General features: G+C 36.0%; 1 protein-coding gene across 2 annotated transcripts in view; it reads right to left on the bottom strand.

Annotated features, from left to right (window-relative positions):
• LOC128854775 (glutamate receptor ionotropic, kainate 2) overlaps nucleotides 1–14,948 on the bottom strand; it is a 55,828-nt gene extending 40,880 nt beyond the window's left edge. For both annotated transcript variants that reach the window (XM_054089152.1, XM_054089153.1), the window contains exons 1-7: nucleotides 14,877–14,948; nucleotides 14,578–14,749; nucleotides 10,645–10,811; nucleotides 9,738–9,963; nucleotides 9,469–9,659; nucleotides 9,196–9,388; nucleotides 3,664–3,821 (exon numbers count right to left, since the gene is read on the bottom strand). In XM_054089152.1, coding sequence (XP_053945127.1) covers nucleotides 3,664–3,821; nucleotides 9,196–9,388; nucleotides 9,469–9,659; nucleotides 9,738–9,963; nucleotides 10,645–10,811; nucleotides 14,578–14,713 — 1,071 coding nt within the window. In that variant the 5' untranslated portion in view covers nucleotides 14,714–14,749; nucleotides 14,877–14,948. The remainder of the gene's footprint in view (nucleotides 1–3,663; nucleotides 3,822–9,195; nucleotides 9,389–9,468; nucleotides 9,660–9,737; nucleotides 9,964–10,644; nucleotides 10,812–14,577; nucleotides 14,750–14,876) is intronic.
• Nucleotides 14,949–17,590: the final 2,642 nt, after the last annotated feature.

Genomic DNA, 17,590 nt, shown 5'->3' with positions numbered 1-17,590 from the left:
TAACAAGCCGGCGACGATTTGTGAGCTCAGAGCTAATATTGAACGCGAAATTGCTGGAATTTCGGCCGATTTATGCAAAAGAGTGGTCGAAAATTGGGTTCAACGATTGGACTTCGTAAAACGTGCACGCGGTGGTCATGCAAAAGAAATCGAATTTCATACTGAAATGTATATGTTCAAACTCGATAATAAAAGAAAAATTAGTTAAAAAAGTCAAACCGTTTGTGTTTTATTCAAAAAAAAGTTGAAGCGCTCTTACTGAAAAACGCTTTACTTCCACATATACGATCCTTGTAGATTTTTAAGTACGAGTGCAGTAAGCGAAAATGTAAGCTTGTTTGATGAATTTATACTTATTATATATACCAATAAAGGACATGCAAACACAAAGTCATGCATCTACAAATACATGCAAGTACTTTTTAAAATGGCTTTTATACTAAATACATATGATTGTGCCACAGTTGACTATGAGAGCTTTTGTATTTATATATACGAGGGTCGTTTGGAAAGTCCGTGCAAAGTCAGAGAGGTGGTTTAGTTAGTAGCATCTCTTGAAAGAATATTCACCAAGTTCCAGTCAGATCAGTTATTTCTTTGTGTTTGGCATTCGTTTGAATCGAGGAAGTCGAATGATACTCCTTTTCCATCACAATAAGCATCAGCTCGCATCTCAGCCGTTGTGATCGCAAAACTAATGAAAATTAGATTAGAACTTTTCACATCCCTGTTATTCTCCCAACTTGGTTCATTCGGATACCACAAACTACTATTTGTTCGCCAATTTGAAGAAGTGGCTGGCGGGAAAATTTGGAAAGGGAAAGGGAAAAGGTGATTGCAGAAACGAATGGTTATTTTTCAGATTGAGACAAATCCTATTATTCGGAAGGGATCAACAAACTAGAATAGCGTTGCCCGAAGTGTACAAGCCTAAAAGGAGACGAAAAATAAAAAAAAGGTTTAGTCCAAATAAGTTTGTTCTTTTTATTTTTGCACGGATTTCTCAAACGACCCTCGTACATAGCTCATGACTCCTGCGCTTTATTACTATTTATATATTTGATAATTGAACCGCTAACTACAAATTCCTTGTTAGTGTATTGAGGAGGGAAATTGAAAAAGGGTCTCAAAATTCACACTGTGTAGCCAAAAATCAGCCCAAAGGTTAGGTAAGAAAAAAAATAAAAGCATTATCGTGTTAAAAGTTGTGTCGTGCAACAGAAAAATTGTTATTTGCTTGGCTCAGATCATCTCACGCAAACCAACAAGTTCTCAACGCAAGCCTAAGTCAGTGTCGCGACTCGAGTGCTCAGATCAGTTAGTATCCCTGGTGAAAAAACTCATAAGGGGTGACCAATATCAATCCGCCAACCGGCTCTCATCGAATTTGAAAGAATCAGCTGGTTCTTACTTCGTTGCTGTCTGAACAACGACTAATTGAATGAATGCGTAAATACAAGTGAAATGTGCGGGCAGAATTTTACTGCCGAGACCCCGGTTTCGTGGTAAACGAAGTTACTCGCTCAATTTAATGTTTCACCATAACTGAAGGCCAAGCCTGGTATCTTAAGTAAAAATGTGTTTTGGCTTAAACATCGGAACGACATGGGAATGGAGTTCGGTCTGAAGTTTGAAGAAAACATCACCGGTAAAGACTGGCAAGATCGCTGTGTGCAACTTCTTACCAAAATGAAAATAAAAGATATGAAAAAGGCAAAAAGCACAGTCAAGCGCGACGCGAATTTATAAACATTTAGACTACTCAAAAGGAGAATCATATACCATATTAAAGAAGTTATGCGGCTAGCTGATATTACGACAATTTTCAATGCTATAGCATGTGCCGTATTTATTTAGCTCACTCTACGAGGTGTGTTCAAAAGGTATCGCGAATTTTGTATTTTTTCAAAAATTATTTATTTATTCATTACTATCTATTCTGTCCCCTTCAAAGTAATCCCCATGAGATATTATGTACTTGTGCCAACGTTTTTTCCATTCTGCGAGGGACTTCATTTCAAAATCATTTTTTTTATCTTGTTCAGTTTCTCCTTCAGTTTCGGGAACAAGAAAAAGTCACAGGGGGCCAGATCTGGGGAATACGGTGGTCATTAGTGTGTTGTTTTTGGCCAAAAAGTCGCACACAAGCCACGATGTGTGAACAGGGGCGTTATCGTGACGCAAGAGCCAATTTTTGTTCTTCCACAAATCCGGGCATTTCTGGCGGATTGCTTTGCGCAAATTGCGCATAACTTGCCGGTAATATTTCTTATTGACCATTTTCCCTTGTGTCAAGAACTCATGATGCACAACGCCCTTGCAATCGAAGAAAATGGTAAGTAAAACTTTTACATTCGACCGAACTAGGCGCACTTTTTTCGGTCTTGGTTCGTGCGGCAGCTTCCATTGAGATGATTGAGCTTTGGTTTCCACTTCATAACCATAAACCCAAGATTCGTCCCAGTTATGACCCTCTAGAGCAAATTTGGGTCGTCGCGGACAGAGTCCAACATCTCATTAGCAATGTTCATGCGATGCTGCTTTTGGCCGAAATTGAGCAGATTTGGTATGAATTTTGCGGCGACCCGTCTCATGCCCAAATCATTGAAAAAAATCGAATGTCACGAGTCAATCGATATGTCTATGTCCTCAGCAACTTCTCTAACGGTGATTCGCCGATTGGCCAATACTATTTTCATCACTTCATCGTTTTTTTCGTCTGTTGTTGAAGTGATCGGGCGTCCGGCATGATTTTCGTCGTTCACATCTCCTCGGCCTTCTGAGAACATTTTGTAGCACCGATAAACGTTGCTTTGGTCCAAAGTAGCTTCTCCGTATGACACAGTCAACATTCGGAATGCATCCGCGCACTTAATTTCGTTTCTCACACAAAATTTGATACAGGTTCTTTGATTCATCTTTTTGAATAAGTAAAAATAGGTAAAAATCGAAGACGAGCCGAAACACGTGCAAGCAAAGCAGCTGTCAACAATTAACTCAACATTCAAAATGGCCGAACTCATCGGCATGAGTGAGAGACATGAGTACCAACATATCGCCACAAAAAACTCGAAATTCAAAAATTCGCGATACTTTTTGAACACACCTCGTATTTATGTAGTTTCACGGTGGATGAAGAGGCATAATTGCAATATATTTCATAAAATGTTTACCTTCAACTAAAACAACCAAACTTTATCCCCATAAATGGAGTACTTTTAGCGAGAACGCGTTTACGCGTTCAAAAGTTAGATATTTATACATAAGTACACACATACATTCACATGCTCTAAGAAATTGTTATATTCAACAGTCCAGTTGTCAAGCTATTACTGACTGGCATAAAACAGCCTACTGCACTTCGAGCAAATACTTAAGCCCGGTTATTCCCTGCCTTAAATATACTTACACAATTTATTAACAGCCATCGACACAAAGGTGTTATTACCCCAGCAAAAGAAATTTGCTCTTAAATACATGTTTACATACAAATGTTCGAGAAGTAATCGTTAAGAAGAGGAAATCACAGAACGGCGAAGTGTAGTAGTTTAAGTGTTCTTCTGAGCCAATTCAAGCTTGAGATGGCCATACGCTTCTGTAGTGTGTATTTGCGCATATGTATGTATGTATGTGCATTAGGTTGTTATCACACTATTAACTTACCGATTTCATATAGTTGACGAGCGTGTATCCCTTATCCCATGAGCTGGCGTCGTTACAATTTAATGACACCGCAAGGAACATTACATGCTTGAATGTTTCTGCGAGCAGCTGAACGCCATCGTAAACCAAAGCCATGCTGGTGGTCAAAGGACATGACACTGCAAATAGAAATAACATAGAGATATTAGGTATATATAGATGCACATATACATACATAAATGCAAGAAGATGAGTAGATAGTGTAGTACGCCTATTTATTTCTAACCCTGAAGTGAAAACCTGAACTAATGAAACAAGTTTCTGGTTCGCAACTAGTCCACCAATTGCGAAGTTCGCTTTGCGTAGAGCAACGTTTGTCTGCAAAGTAAGACTGTATCAGAACTAGCAAGTATAGGCAAAGAATTGTCGTTCATTTTACGATTTTACATTCCGATCGCGCAGTCGAGAGATGACTACTACTTCCGACAAAATAAGTTGCTTGTGCGAGTCGGTCTGTCAGAGAAGAAGTGCAAGCAACTTGGCGTCAGCGCATAAGCAAATTACCATGGCAATACATCAACAAGATTTTATAATTGTTTCTTATACTTAATTGAAATATGTTTCTTGCAACTACAAAAAAGTTTAATTTATTATAATATTTGTCAATTATGAATTTTATTTAAATGCAACTACAGAACCCCATTTCAAAATTTTTTAAATTTATGTATGAATATTAATGTTCGTTTGTAATTTAATGGCTCCTAAGCCTACATCCTTTAAAATGTAATTTAAGTGAGTTGTTTCATTTACGTCTGGGAAAATTATTATCTTTATTTGGATCCATTAAATGGCGTTGTGGTAGAGATATTCTTAAAAATTTATCTTATGATCCGAATTAGTTTATACGGGGGAAATATAATATATTATAATGATTTCTTTTCCCCCAAACTAATTTTTAATGGCCGCCGTAGCCGTATGGGTTGGTGCGTGACTACCATTCGGAATTCACAGAGAAAACGTCGGTTCGAATCTCGGTGAAACACCAAAATTAAGAAAAAGATTTTTCTAATAGCGGTCGCCCCTCGGTAGGCAATGGCAAATATCCGAGTGTACTTCTGCCATGAAAAAGCTCCTCATAAAAATATATGCCGTTCGGAGTCGGCTTGAAACTGTAGGACCCTCCATTTGTGGAACAACATCAAGACGCATACCACAAATAGGAGGAGGAGCTCGGCCAAACACCCCGATATCTTCTAGGAATAGCTCTGGCCGATATAATCAAAAATATCAATTAAATGGGCTACTTTAGGTCATATTCGAAACATATGTATATTAATTACCACACAACAATGTGGCTGAAAAGTTGTCTGGTTTATTAAAGTTCAGGCTTTCCGCTTTTTAAGTTTCTTATAGGTTTTCAAAACATTCCAACACTTTGCTTATACGCTAAAATTCACATAGGGTTTTCAACAGTCAAAAAACAATTGGTCCAACTGGATAGGAAATCGGTATCAGCCGGCTATTCCTATTAAAAGTATGATATATTTCTTGAAGGAATCAAAAAATAAGACCGAAACTCAAGTTGTAGATTTTAGTGCACAAACACAACTGAAATAAACTAGTTTTTGACGTGATAACGTCTTATAATTCGATTTAACAGGCTGCACGCACGAAAAAATGTGTCGTTACCTTGCTCATTAGTGTTACCTTGCTCATATGTCGTTACCTTGTCCATTGCCGTTACCTTGCTCATTTGTCGTTACCTTGCTCATTGCATAGAATGAACTGCAAGCGAAAGCGCGGAACGAACGACAAAGCAAACAAAGCAAACGAACGGCAACGTTCGACATCTTGCTCTCTCCTACTTAAGTGAGCGTATATATGTATGTATATGCGCATATGTACATATATAAATTCACGTATTTGTATTTGTATATGCCTTCTTATTGATTATTATTAATTTGATTCACTTGAAGAATTTAAAATAAAACCAAGTTTGTTAATAATACCTGTTGTTTTAATGTTATTATTATTAATTTTTTTATTATATATGAAGGAAAAAATGTATGGTAATATTTACCATATACCTTATAAGATATGTTGTATACTAATATATGTATATAAACATGCATACATACATATACTTAGGTGCAATTTTCATGGTCTAATATACATATGTTCTAAGCCAATACATATAAACATGCATATGTATATACAAAAGAACAAATCTATATGTAAAGATGCATACAAATCATATAGGCATATCAAATGTACGAATCAATTCTCTACGCAGAATTGTACTGGGGTAAGGCTTTCTCAAGTGGGCATCAAAATTACCAAAGTGAATATTTTGCGATGAAATTCAGCCAGGACTGAGTTCTATCATCCAGAAGCACACTCAGAAAATTTTGTTGTAAAATTCTAAATAGTTTTTTTTTTATTAACTATCGAAGTTTTTTGCAGCGCTTGAATAATTATCACATTTCTCGTAAAGTAAGTATCCGATTACAACGATTTTTCAACTGCAGACTGATAAAGGATGATATTTTCCAAAAACGTTATTTTTGTTCCGAAACTTGATGTTTTGTTTTTGTAAAAAATTTTTTTTAATAAACAATTAAAAATTTAACTAATTTCTGCGCCTCTGGGATGAAAATTTTTTAAGGATATTAACGTAATAAACATCTGTGCATTTATGTATGAAAAAAAAATGCGTGCAATTCGAAAAGGATTAATTATAATTAATTTTTTTGTGCCAGAATGCGCGCTTCGACTTACGCGGACGCGCACGATATTTATTCCAAAAGTTAAAAATTCCATCGAGTGCAAAATATTTTCAGCCCACGATCAATCTAAAATTATAGCCATTATGTAAAGCAAACTACATGAAAAGTGTAAAAAGCGTGAATGATTTTCATTTTTTCTCGAAATAACAAATGAATATGCGATATCTGTATAACTTTCTATATCTTTTCTCTTTTTGTGTCCGTCCGTGAATTGTTGTTGTTTTTCAACGAGAAATTTTAAGGGCATTTGCTGACTGAACTTACAATGTAGGTATAGATCTGATATGTAAACATAAACGTTAGTAATAAAGAAGTATATATGAGACCTTGCATGACAGCTTATACATTCCTTTGAATACATTTGATTTAATTATAATTACGCATTTCCGCGAGAGTCAAAGCGCAAATTCTTTTATACGTAAATTATTTATATGGCCAATCTTTAAAAACAAGTAAACACCAGTAATGGAAAAGTCGGCAAAACTGATCTTACGGAAGCATATCGCGTTGAGACGTTTCTAAAACGGTTTTTCGCAAGCCGCCCGCGAGTCGCCGTTTGTGTGTTCGTGCGCGTCCGCGTAAGTCGAAGCGCGCATTCTGGCACAAACAAATTAATTATAATTAATCCTTTTCGAATTGCACGCATTTTTTTTTCATACATAAATGCACAGATGTTTATTACGTTAATATCCTTAAAAAATTTTCATCCCAGAGGCGCAGAAATTAGTTAAATTTTTAATTGTTTATTAAAAAAAATTTTTTACAAAAACAAAACATCAAGTTTCGGAACAAAAATAACGTTTTTGGAAAATATCATCCTTTATCAGTCTGCAGTTGAAAAATCGTTGTAATCGGATACTTACTTTACGAGAAATGTGATAATTATTCAAGCGCTGCAAAAAACTTCGATAGTTAATAAAAAAAAAACTATTTAGAATTTTACAACAAAATTTTCTGAGTGTGCTTCTGGATGATAGAACTCAGTCCTGGCTGAATTTCATCGCAAAATATTCACTTTGGTAATTTTGATGCCCACTTGAGAAAGCCTTACCCACTGCAGTATCAGTAATTTGATAAATGTTTCGTAATTTTTCACCTTTGTGTAGATGTAACTTGATCAATTTCATTGCGATTCTATTTACCTCCTTCTCTATATCCTATCGAACAAATAAAATTAAATTTTCTTTTGAAAAATGCAACCATTACATCAGTCTTTTCTTATGACGTTGTCACGTTAAACTATCGTCAGTAAACCGACTTTACAGACAACCTCTTTTTAAAATAGATAAATAAGTAAACTAGTAAATTTAGAAATGATCAGTTTTTTGTGGTGCGATTTCTTATCGGAGTTTTGTTGGAGAAACGGAGTGGTATTGTAATTTTTTGGAATAGCAGCGCCATGCTAAAAATTTAATAGTACGCGAAATAAGTAATGATAGTTCTGAACTCCGTACAAGTGAACAACTTTTGTGCGAGTCAATTTTCATGTACGATTGTGTTGAAGTAGACCATTTCAGCTTAGGCGATTAAACTGTAAATTGCGTCATAGAGTTAGGTCTGCATACACATACAATTAAGCTTACATAATTAGTATTTGAGAGCTGAAAGCCTTTTGATTTTATTCGTAGAAAAATAGCCGAAGGTCGTAGAAGTCAGGCTTAAGTTTTTTCAGAGGAATAATTATTTATAATTAGTATTCTTTTAATAAATAAATAATTATTTGTGAAAAATTCGGGTTGAGGAAAATGGAGGAAAACTTAACTTTAGAAAATTTGTTATTAATTTATAGTAGTTTTATTCAACTTTCTCCAGTAATACAATCGGGCTGCAAAAGCCAAAGGATGACTTGCTAATTCTTATAAGTTTAAGGGGATAGCTGCAATCGCTCCTTGCGGCATTAGAAAAAATTCAAGGGTCGTTATGAAAGTTTTTGTGGAGAAGGGAAGCATCAAAAGCATACGGCCGAAGCCGTGATGTGGAACTTTAACCCAACTCAACAATAAGCAAATTAATACTTTCATTAATATTGAGGTTTCTGATCTTCTTACAATATTTTCTGTTATCTCTAATTGGTCATTTTGTAATGGGTACAATTCTGGTCACTCCCGAACCAGTATGACGTCTTCCATCAAATACCAGTACATGAACTGGAGTGATTGCTGAGGGGTTGGACTTTTGCCTCCTGTGATGCTACAGTCGGCGTATAATAGATGTATATAGATGTAGATTTATGTATGTACAGTCTCCACCTAACTGTGTCCAAAGTTCAAAGCGAAAATCGAAGCATAGTGGCGGAAGCAGAAGCGGTGACACAAGATTAAATAATCATAAATAATGAAAGTATAATACATTTTCTATGGTTTCGCTATGAATTTATCGTGTGGCTTAGTATATACCTATATGCTCGTACTGGAAATATAATAAATAAGTGTGAATGTATATGCATGCATCGTAATATACGTATACAGATACAAATAAGTATGCCAAAATTTTGGTGGCACGTAATTTATCATTCGTTTTCTTTCCGGCTGTAAAAAAGTACCAAATCACACCAACTCATGAGCAACCAAATTATTCAAATATGCGAGTAATAGCGTCTCGGAGAAGTTTTACTTGTGTATGCTAATGTGAGTTGAACTTTTAATACATGACTTAAATATAATCACATAAATTATGATAAATTAACCTATTCCATGTGGCATACATATTTGCTGTGACAAATTGTGAATTCATTTTATGTCTGATCACTGACCAATTACTTTCCTACCATTTTGAAAAGGGTTATCCGTTTCGTATAATGCTTTTGCTAATTCTTCCACACTTTCCGTATCCGGTGAGACCAAGCGTATGCCAGTTATGTTGGTGTCACCATGCTGAAAAGGCTCCAAATCCATAGTTTGCAAATCCAAATTACCGATTATGTAACGATAGTCATTAGTCATAAGGCCCACTTGTTGAGCCTAGCAAAGAAAAAAAGAAAGCATAATATTACAAACATTCTATCTTTCTCTCTCTATCTCAATGGCCACGCAGCGCTGACCTGTTTGAAAAATTCAGGCAACGTTTCTGTTGAACCCACTACAACAAAGGAGTAATCACCGGAATTTTTAATGCGTCGCAGCACATTACGATAGTCGCCATTCAAGTCCAGCTCATAGCGGCGTACAGTGATTCTGGGCCCATTGGTGCCATACATTTGCAGTAATTCATTCACCATAGGCAGAAATTCACCTGTTGAAGTACATTAATATGCAATTAAGTCACGTCAGCTCTTTCATCCTTCCGTCCACTTCTAACTACAAAACTCACCCGTTTCGTAGATGATTGTGAAGGTATCCGTCCATTCCAACGCCACTACTAAATCTTTCAACACTACCGCCAGCTGTGAGGCATGTGGATACAAATTAACTGTTGGCATTTGCACACCAAAATCCCATCGTGTATCGATGAATGGCAGCTCTTTGGCATCGCAAATGCTCATCGCATGCTTGGCAGCCATATCTGTGGTGGGACCAAACACGGCTACTAAATTTTGCTATGCATATGAAAGTAATGAAAGTGTTAGGAAATCAAAGCAAATAATACAAGTGGATAGATTTACAGAATTTGTATAAAAAGTATCGTGAGAAGTTTCGTGCAGTTTCCTGTCAGGTCATTAATCTCAATCAAACGCAGTAAGAAGTATAAACGGGCTAGGAAATCATATTATTATATAAACAAAAATTGCATGGCCTATCTCAGATGCACAAATGACTACTAGTGTTTCTGTATATGTCCGGTAGCAGAATTAGTAATTAATAGCTCAACTAAAACAAAACTACTAATGATAAACGTTTATTACAATAACTATTTCCAAGGAGCGAAGTGCGGAAGTATTGAAGTGTTGACCATTACGAGGGATGCACTCTTGGAATCTGGCCTCCGTACATCGTGATACTCTTTTTTCCACGAAGGTGGTCGTCGGCAGCCCTTGACAAAAATAACCCTGGTCAATCCAACTCTGGCTACGCTCTGAACAATATTTTTTGGATGTTTCGCTGTGATTTCGCTACATTTTGAGCATGCAAAGAGCCACTCGATAGAGGTTCACTGAGATATCGACCTATAAGGCGACTAAGGCTTGACGCACTTGGTGTGTTCCGCCAGTCAAGTAAGGCACAAATTTGTTCCGATTTTTTTTATACAAACCCTGGAAATATGCCGTTACTATGCCTACCCGCAATATTTTGCAGAGTTTCTTTGACGTTTCGAAGGCATTGCCTGGTTGGATGGGTACAGAAATGCCGCTCAGCTGTAGGGCTCCATCGCTGTCCTCGTTCGCTTTAGCGATAGCCATTTCAAAGAGCTTCTCCATATGTGGGTTGGTGCTTTCATAAATTAGGCCTAAAAGCAAATTGACAAATGAAGTAAATAAAATAAGTTCAAAATCAGATAAATATAAAAATTTTGCAAAATAAAGATTTTAGCACCTCTCTCCACTGGGATAACTTTACTCGGGGTCAAAATGGCACAAAGTGTGTTTAGACGTTAAGAGCGGGCGTTACCACTCGTTGTTTTTAGAATTTCTGAATAATTGTGAGCATCGATTTTGTGATGTCATCATTTTTAATATATTTATTTACGCATTTTACCCTATTAGTAGAGGAAAGGACGAAATTTGTTTCTATGAAGAGGAGCGATTTTCAATGCAAACCTAACTTTAATCTAGAGCAATCCCCGTTTATTCGGACAAGGAAGCCGACTGAACTATGTTTCTAAATCCATTGCTCCCACAATCAATCCCTCACTTTCGTGTGCTTGTGTAAATATATTTTTCACGATTCTGCTAGACTGTTACTAAATAAATACCATCCTCTGCAGAGAATTGAAAGCGCAGAAGTCAGAATGAGAATCATACCGATCCCCTAGTATAGGAGAACCAGTAAGCGGACCATCAGTAAGGTAGCATTGGCAAACGCCTCCCTCCTGTTAGTTCAAAGATTATATAAAAGAAGACTGCGATCTGAAGGTATCAACATTTCTACAGCGTGCGCGCTTGATGTTCTCTAAAATTATACTAATTGTAAACAAAGAAAAAATGTTTTAGAATTATAAAGTATGCTATGCTGAGCTTTAATGATGATAATCCAAATAAATCGTCAAAATATTATTATCTTTCTTTTGCGTCTGGTATACCCTATGATCTGAGAGTACCGGGAATGTTTAAATAAAACAAAACAGAATTAAATTTCAGGCAAATTTATTTTATCTCCTTAAAAATATGATCCATCTGAGGCAACAAGCATGTGCCAACGTTTAACCCAGTCCTCCATGTACCCCTGGTAGGCCGACGAAGGGAAGGCCTTCAGCACCTTCGACGCATTATCTTTGATCTCCTCTATCGACTGAAATCTCCTTATACAAAGTGGTAAATTCAACTTGGAAAACAAAAAGAAGTCGCACGGGGCCATATCAGGTGAATACGGTGCTTGCACGATGGTATTTACTTGATGTTTGGTCAAATAATCCAGCACTATTTGGGCTCGATGCGATGGCGCGCTATCATCATGCAAAATCTAAGAATAGTTTGCCCACATTTCCGGCCGGCCAGGCTGACGCTAATGATCCGATGGCGCTACCAACATAAGAAAAAAATATGAACCGGTTCCCACGTGCGCGGTTCCCCGGTACTTTCTGATCATAAGGTATGTACTCGCACAAGAAAAGTGCACGAAGTGTGCGGATGGGTTTTGAGAGGAGATTTTTCGTAGCAATATACACTCGCAGGTTTGCCATTGACTGCCGAAGAGCGACCACTGTTAGAAAAAAATGTTTCTGTAACTAGAGGTTTCATAACCTCAATTGGGTTCTGAACCCGAACTCTATCGAATAGAAGTTAAACAAAAAATAGTCTCCACTTCCACTACTAATTTTCCTGGTCTTAAAAAAAGTAAATTTGCTTAATTGGTACGATTTTTACACGTTTTTAATATTTCTTGAAGTGAACATTTTTTTGTTCTATTATTACTGCTTTTAGGTTTTTAAGATCTTGTAGTTATATAAGCCACTTGAGAATTATAGAAGTGCATAAGGGCACGTGAAAGTGTAGCTATAGCTATTTTAGTTTCGAATCCGAAAAAATATGTTCTACAGAGTGTAAACTTAACTTAAACTTTCAAGTACAAAAGGTACATACTTAAAATCTGCTTTTCAAGTCTTAAGTCATAAGATATTTGGACTGAAATGCCGGTAATCATACATTTCACTTGATAACTTGATTGTCAGGTTAGTCGACATTGCCGGAAGACTGTCCCATTGAGCCTAGGGCACGGAAAATTACCTTTATTTTAGATGCTTGCAAATAGCAAATGTTTCCCACTTGGGTCTGTTGATGCATATGAAATTCCGTTTCAAAGACTGGAACAAATAAATAATCGACGTAGAAACACAGTTTAAAATTTATATTGATCTGGATGAACTTTTTCACGAATTTACTTTTTAATATTGGGATAAAAATATAAAAAATTACTAATGAAGAAGATTATAAATATAAATTAAAATTATAATAAACGGCTCCATTATTTTATTAAGATATTGAAAACTTTTTGTATGATAGCATAGTTAATTTTGCCAATTAGTCAGTGTTTTCAGTTTGCCTCGTCTTTGACAAAAATATGGGGCAGCCGATTTTCACAAACTCCTCTTGAGGAGAAGGTTTCACCAGCAAAAAAGGGTTGGCCATAGACAGGTGATACAACAAAGCTATAAGGTAAATGCTCAAGGAACTCTTAACTAATCTCAGGTGCTGTTCTGGTGGAACAAATTTGCTCTCCTATTCGTTAAATCTAGCAGCATCTGTGCAATTGCTATAGGTCTGAATTAAGAATCTACTCGTAGGGAAGTAACTCATAGTAGATGATTCCCTACCAGTCCACCAAACACACACACAACCTGACCGTCTAGACCACGATTGGCCACCGCTCTTCGACCACAACCACTTTCGTTTGACATATTTTATCATAAGCGACCCATATTTAATCATCCGCTTCAGTAATGCGTTGATTTTGTGCAAAAGAAATTCGCAGATGGAAATTCGATTCACGAGGTCTTTGTGTGCCACAGATATACATCGAGCTTATTTATATGCCCAGTCTTATTCATGTGGTCCCAAAGGACATTTAATGTAATATTTAGCTCTTGGCCAATCTGTGCTTAAATGCACGTAAAAGTAGTCAAGCAATTGTCTCAGAGATTTATTTAGTTCAAAGGTTTATATTTTTAATGGCAGTTAGTCTAACCGGAACCCGCTCATAAATCGCTTAGTACAGATTTCTGACGTTATCTTTTGTTGAAATTAAAGTTTTAATTTTACTCCCCATTTACAAATTTTTTGGTTTCTTATCAGACATAAAAAGGCACTATTAAATTGGGATAAATAATATAATATTTTGGACTACAAAATAAACTTTAGTAGAGAATTTGTGGTAATCGAAATTTTTTCGGTTGTTTTCCTTAACCTGAGCTGCCAAAAGGGCATAAATAGTTCGACAATACTTAGAGACGCATTTGTGTGTAACAAACAATGAAATGACACGAGAGCTCACATACAAATTATTCAGGTGGGGAAAGACTATAGCCCTTATTATCCATAGTGTCATATATTTTATAGTAAAGAACCTAAGAAAATCGCACTGTGGCATTAGATGTTTTTGCTTTTTTGCACATTTTACTTATGCACAAACAAACACCAACTATTCTTGTTTTTCTTTACGCCATGTCTTTTCCTTCACTTTGCAGCAAATGTCGCCAAAATGAAAGAGCAACAAATCTCAGCAAAAACATCGCACAAAATGCAATGTAAATTAGTCTCTATCCATAGATTTGTGTATATTTGTGGATTTGTTAATATGTATGTAAAAAGTATTAAATATATTTATTTGTATACGGCACAATGTATACAGGTACCACGAGAGATACGGCGAGCAGCATTTGGAAGACAAATATTTTTTGGATGCGTTAGCGAAGTGGAACACTTAGTTCGCGACATCTGCAACACAGTGCGGCGCTGAAACTGCGTGGCGCACCGATTTTTCGTCACTATTTACGTAATCAAACTTGCATACGAATTTAATTTGGTAAATCGCGTGCTGAATATTTTTCCAAAACTTACCGACATTTGTCTTCTCTGTCTTCTCTGCACTTGCAATTTGCACGCAATTCAACGCAATCAGAAGTGTCAATACTAAGTAAATGCTATGTAATGTTGCCACGAAATGGGGCACACTATGTGGATGCACCTTTGCCATGCTCTTTACAACCCCTTTTCAATCACGTACGGGAAACTGGCAATGACAAAGCGATTGAATTTAAAGAAATTATTTGCTCAAGCATCAAATTAATTTTTAATGTATACAACGAGAGTTTCCATGAGATTAGAAAAAAATTATAATTAGAAAAATATTTATTTACTCATTAGCGCACGCGACAGTGGCCGTTGAACGAACAGAACTAAACAGATCGCGAATTCGCCAAGAAAATCTGAGCAGCACGCAGCAGAATAAGAAGTGCAATTTTGACAGGGTGTGGGTCTTTTGAATTTTAAATAAATATCGTCAAGGATTGTGCTTTTCCATCTAACTCGAAGCAAAATCTAATTTTAGCAAGCTGACGCATGCTTTTAGTCAGATATGGCCAGCTTGTTGGCCGAATTGTAAAACCATCAAAACTCGATTTAATTATATTCTAATTTATAATACGACACTGAATATAAACCTGTCAAATTTTTTCGAAAGAAATATGATTTGCGACACTTTGTAATTGTGTTTTTACGATTTCCAATTAAGTCGCTGACAATGCAATATAAGTAAATAAAACGCACCATTTCTCCAGAAAAACAACCAATAATGAGGTTCGATATTAAAAACAGAGCAGATATCGAAGGTAAATTTTACGCATTCTGAAACTATTAACACTAAACGACAGTTTAAAAAATCAAATACCTCATTGTCGAGGTAATTAAAATACCTGTATTTTTCAGTTTTTGAGAAAACACAATTTTTACGAAAAATTTACTTAATTTTTTTTATTTTGATCATTTTCTCTATGAACTTAATATAATTAAGGATATTTCAAAAGATGCGTTTGAATAGACTTCAAAATCAAGAAAAGGTAGCTGATATTGCTAGACATTTTAAATTAAATGAATCAACAATAAGAACAATAAAACAAAACGAAGAGAAAATAAGATGTTCGATATCATCTGGATTATCGGTACTCGGAAAAATCACTTCTCGTCCAAGAGCATAGATAATAAACAAATGGAACAAGCGCTAACCGTGTGGATACAAGATATGACGAAAAAGCGATTTCTAAGGACAATCGCGTGGAAATGTAACTAAGCAGAAAGCATTAAAAATATTCAATTACTAAGGGATGGTTGTCCTATCAACCGATGAGGACTGCCGAGGGGCGACCGCTATTAGAAAAATGTTTTTCTTAAATTTGGTGTTTCACCGAGATGGGAACCTACGTTCTCTCTGTGAATCCTGAATGGTAGTCACGCACCAACTCATTCAACATGATTGTTTAAGTGATTATGAATAGTTTCATCATTGCTTTGTTCCTGACGTAGAAAATTATTAAAAAAAAAGCAGTTGGTGTTTAAAGTTTTATTACTTTTAGGCAATGCACCATCTCATGCAACTGACTTATACCATCCTAATATTCAAGTTCAATTTTTACCGCTCAACACTATATCGTTATTACAACCTTTAGATCAAGGAACAATAGCAGCATTTAAAATATACTATATACGCAAGTCATTTAAGCTAATATTGCAGAAGTGGAATCATCAAATATGACGGAAACAGTTCTCAATTTGAAATTGTATTGACATCGTTGGTACCTCACTTAAAGAAGTTTCACAATGAACACTTAGAGCTTGCTACTGCTAATGCAGTACGAGTATAGGACGAATGTAGAAACGTAGCAAGACTGGCGAACGTAATAAGAGGCGATGGATTTGACGAAATTACTATGGATGATATTCGAGAATTAGTTACGGATGACGAAATAAATGAAGCAGATTTACTGACAATGTCAAATGAAGCAATATCGATTGAAGATAGCCCTTACGATATTCCCAATGCAGAAAATAAAAACTTTTCACTAAAATGTGTGAAGAAAATTTTAAATCTGGGGATGGAGTTAGAAGATATTTTCTAGAAAACGGTCCTCTAAGGGATAGAGTAAAAATGAGAAAACAATTTATCTACCTACCAGATATATGATTTATGAAATAAGAGAAAACAGTATTGAATAAAAGATTTTTTAAAACCAGTAATCGCTGAAAAAGAGCAATCTGACGATCACGAACAAAACGTTTCAAACACATTCAAATCATAATAAGTGATCCCGAGGAGAAAGATATATAGAAGGTTGTGATTCGAATTTTGGTTTAATTCATTGTTAAGTAGATTTGAAATGGAAGAATATATTAAAAGAAACATATTTTTTTTTCGAATAGGAACCTAACCCTGATTTTTGTATGGAGTAAAAATATCCTACAATGCGGATTTTTTCAGGAAGTTGTAGGACAGTTACCTGTATATATGTATATAATTATATAATGGCGCGAACATCCTTTTTGGGTGTTTGGCTGAGCTTCTCCGCCAATTTGTGGCATGCGTCTAGATGTTGTTCCACAAATGGAGGGACCTACAGTTTGAAGCCGTCTCCGAACGGCAGATATTTTTTATGAGGAGCTTCTTCATGGCCAAAATACACTCGAAGGCTTGTCATTGCCTGCCGAGGTGCAAACGCTATTAAAAAAAGCTTTTTTTTTCCACCATTAGCACTACTACAGGTAAGATCCGCCAAACAGTTAATTTATGAATGTCTAATTGTTGAAAACGTCGATATATCGGTGTTGAAGGTTACTCAGCAACACTTTGCTCTACGGCAGCAATATTCTCAATAGAACGTCCGGTTTGTGGTCTGCCAGTATTTTTTCTGTCCTCGACGAAAACATTTTCAAGTAATTTTCTTACCAAACTTTGAATGTCGACTCATTCGGTCGCTTATTTCCACGAAACAAAACACGAATTTGGCGTTATGTTGTTTTTAAAGATCTACTATTTTCATAATAACTTCCAATAATTTTAACGCGTAGTTCTATCGTGTAA

The sequence above is a fragment of the Anastrepha ludens genome, chromosome 2, assembly GCF_028408465.1.
Source record: "Anastrepha ludens isolate Willacy chromosome 2, idAnaLude1.1, whole genome shotgun sequence".
NCBI lineage: Eukaryota > Metazoa > Arthropoda > Insecta > Diptera > Tephritidae > Anastrepha > Anastrepha ludens.
This window is presented reverse-complemented; position numbering and strand designations above follow the sequence as displayed.